General features: G+C 53.1%; 1 protein-coding gene across 3 annotated transcripts in view; it reads right to left on the minus strand.

The window, feature by feature from the left end:
• Positions 1-1,868, minus strand: part of Clybl (citramalyl-CoA lyase) — a 207,777-nt gene extending 205,909 nt beyond the window's left edge. For all 3 annotated transcript variants that reach the window (XM_050150433.1, XM_050150432.1, XM_050150435.1), the window contains exon 1: positions 1,790-1,868. In XM_050150433.1, the coding sequence (XP_050006390.1) occupies positions 1,790-1,845 (56 nt within the window). In that variant the 5' untranslated portion in view covers positions 1,846-1,868. The remainder of the gene's footprint in view (positions 1-1,789) is intronic.
• Between the last annotated feature and the right edge of the window lie 249 nt (positions 1,869-2,117).

Here is a 2,117-nt window from a genome sequence, read left to right on the forward strand (position 1 = left end):
TGTGTGTAGGGTACGATGTGTGTGTATGGTACGATGTGTGTGTGGGGTACGATGTGTGTGTATGGTACGATGTGTGTGTGGGGTACGATGTGTGTGTATGGTACAATGTGTGTATGGTACAATGTGTGTGTATGGTACGATGTGTGTGTATGGTACGATGTGTGTGTATGGTACGATGTGTGTGTGTGGTACGATGTGTGTATGGTACGATGTGTGTAGGGTACGATGTGTGTGTATGGTACGATGTGTGTATGGTACGATGTGTGTGTGTGGTATGATGTGTGTGTATGGTACGAGTGTGTGTGTTCCCATTCCTTCTATGTTTCCCGGCTCTGTCAAGTGAATTCTGCTCCCTCCCTTGAAGGCAGGGTAATTGATATGTATCCAGCATGGCCAGTCAACAGCATGGATAACAGGACAGTCTAGGACTCAACAGGGCAAATGCTGGAGCGTCGGGAACAGGGATCAAGACTGGAGGTCTAGAATGGCCCCTGCCTGCCCAGCAATGGTTCAGAAGCACCAGAAGGGGCTCACTGCTCCAAGCCGAAGCTCAGTCCAACAGACAGAAATAAGGTATGGCAGATAGTGCTCACTCACTCCCGTGTGTTCACTAAGACCCGCACTATTTAACACAACTGGGCTCAAAGAGCCCGGAACCCAGAGACGCAAAGCTGTGGTGTGGAGAGGAAGAAAAAAAAACATTACTAGAAGTGGTGACCACAGGGGGTCAGTGCTGAGCAAACAACAGAGCCTGGCCCGTCTCAGCTCAGAAAAGGAACCTCTGGGCAGGCCTGGGACCACTCCTCTATCTGCCATTCGGGTTCCAAGAGTGATTTCTTGAGCCAGGGTGCAAACCACAGGTAATGGAGACAGTGGGTTGCCTAAGGCCATGTGGGTCCTACCATGGATCAGGTGTGAATCTTGAAGCACAAGAAAAAGATGGAAAAATCGCTAGATCATGAACCTTGGCTCTGTAACTCTGTGGGACTTTGAGACAGTCATTTGGGCTCTCTGATCCTGTTCCTCATCGTAAACAGGACACCCTACTTCTTCAGATGGTGGTAAGGGGGACCACAGGAGAATTGTGATTAGCAGATGGGCACACCAGGGTCACATCAGCAGTTCTCAAAGTGGAAGTGCCTGACTTGTGACGGCCTACTGATCTTTTTTACCAGCTAGTATTGCTATGTAGACCAGGCTGGCCTCAAACTTGCTATGGAGACACGTGTAGCCTCGAACCTGTGTCCTCCTGCCTCTTCTTCCCAAGTTCTGGAATTCCTTTCAAATGTTTACTCCAAAGCCGGTGACTTAACACTCTCATATTTAACCAAAGAAAATCTCAAGACATATAAAACAATTATGCTTTTTCCATCTAAAAAAAAAACCCAAAAAGGTCAGTGTTTTTTATGAACAAATTTTGGCAGAAGCTCTTTGGGACCCTCAATCGTCTTTAGATGGGTAAGGGGGTACAGATACCGAACATTAGGGAACCTCTGTGCTTCACATAGAAAACAGGTGTGTTGTCGCTCAGGAGGCCAGCGTCTCAGCTACTTCAGAGCCTCCCTAGAAAGCTTGGCGCGTCTGACAGCCCTGCCAATCCGGCAACACTTGTACCCACCGACCGGGTCCCTGCAAAACCCGCCCTCTGGGCGGCAGCAGCCGCAGCGACCTTGGCAGAGGTCAAGCGCGGAAGGCACAGAGGCTGCGGGCTAGAGTGCTCGTGCAGGCTCAACACAGCGCTCTGGCCGCCGCCTTCGCCGCGTGGCGGGGACTGGGGACCTGAACTCACAGCCTGGGCAGCGCCGCCGCTCCGCGGACCGTTTTCCGCAGCACACACAACGCCATCTTCCCGACGTATCGCCCCGCCCCGCCCCGCCCCGCCCCGCCCCAGCGGGACGCGGACCCACCCACCAGTTTTAGCCCCGCCCAGCCTCTGCAGCCAAGCCCCGCCGCGCCGCCAATCTTCCCAACGCCGCGCCCCTCCGCCGCTGGCCACGCCCCTTCCCTGCTCCTCCTTTGCTCTGAACCCTCACCTAGACGCCCCGGATTTCGGATTTCTCGTTCTGCAGAACAGAAGTATTGTATGTAATACCAACAGGGCAGACTTGTGAGGCCCC

The sequence above is a fragment of the Alexandromys fortis genome, unplaced genomic scaffold (genome assembly GCF_014885135.2).
Source record: "Alexandromys fortis isolate MF-2015 unplaced genomic scaffold, M_Fortis_MF-2015_v1.1 scaffold_66, whole genome shotgun sequence".
Classification (NCBI taxonomy): domain Eukaryota; kingdom Metazoa; phylum Chordata; class Mammalia; order Rodentia; family Cricetidae; genus Alexandromys; species Alexandromys fortis.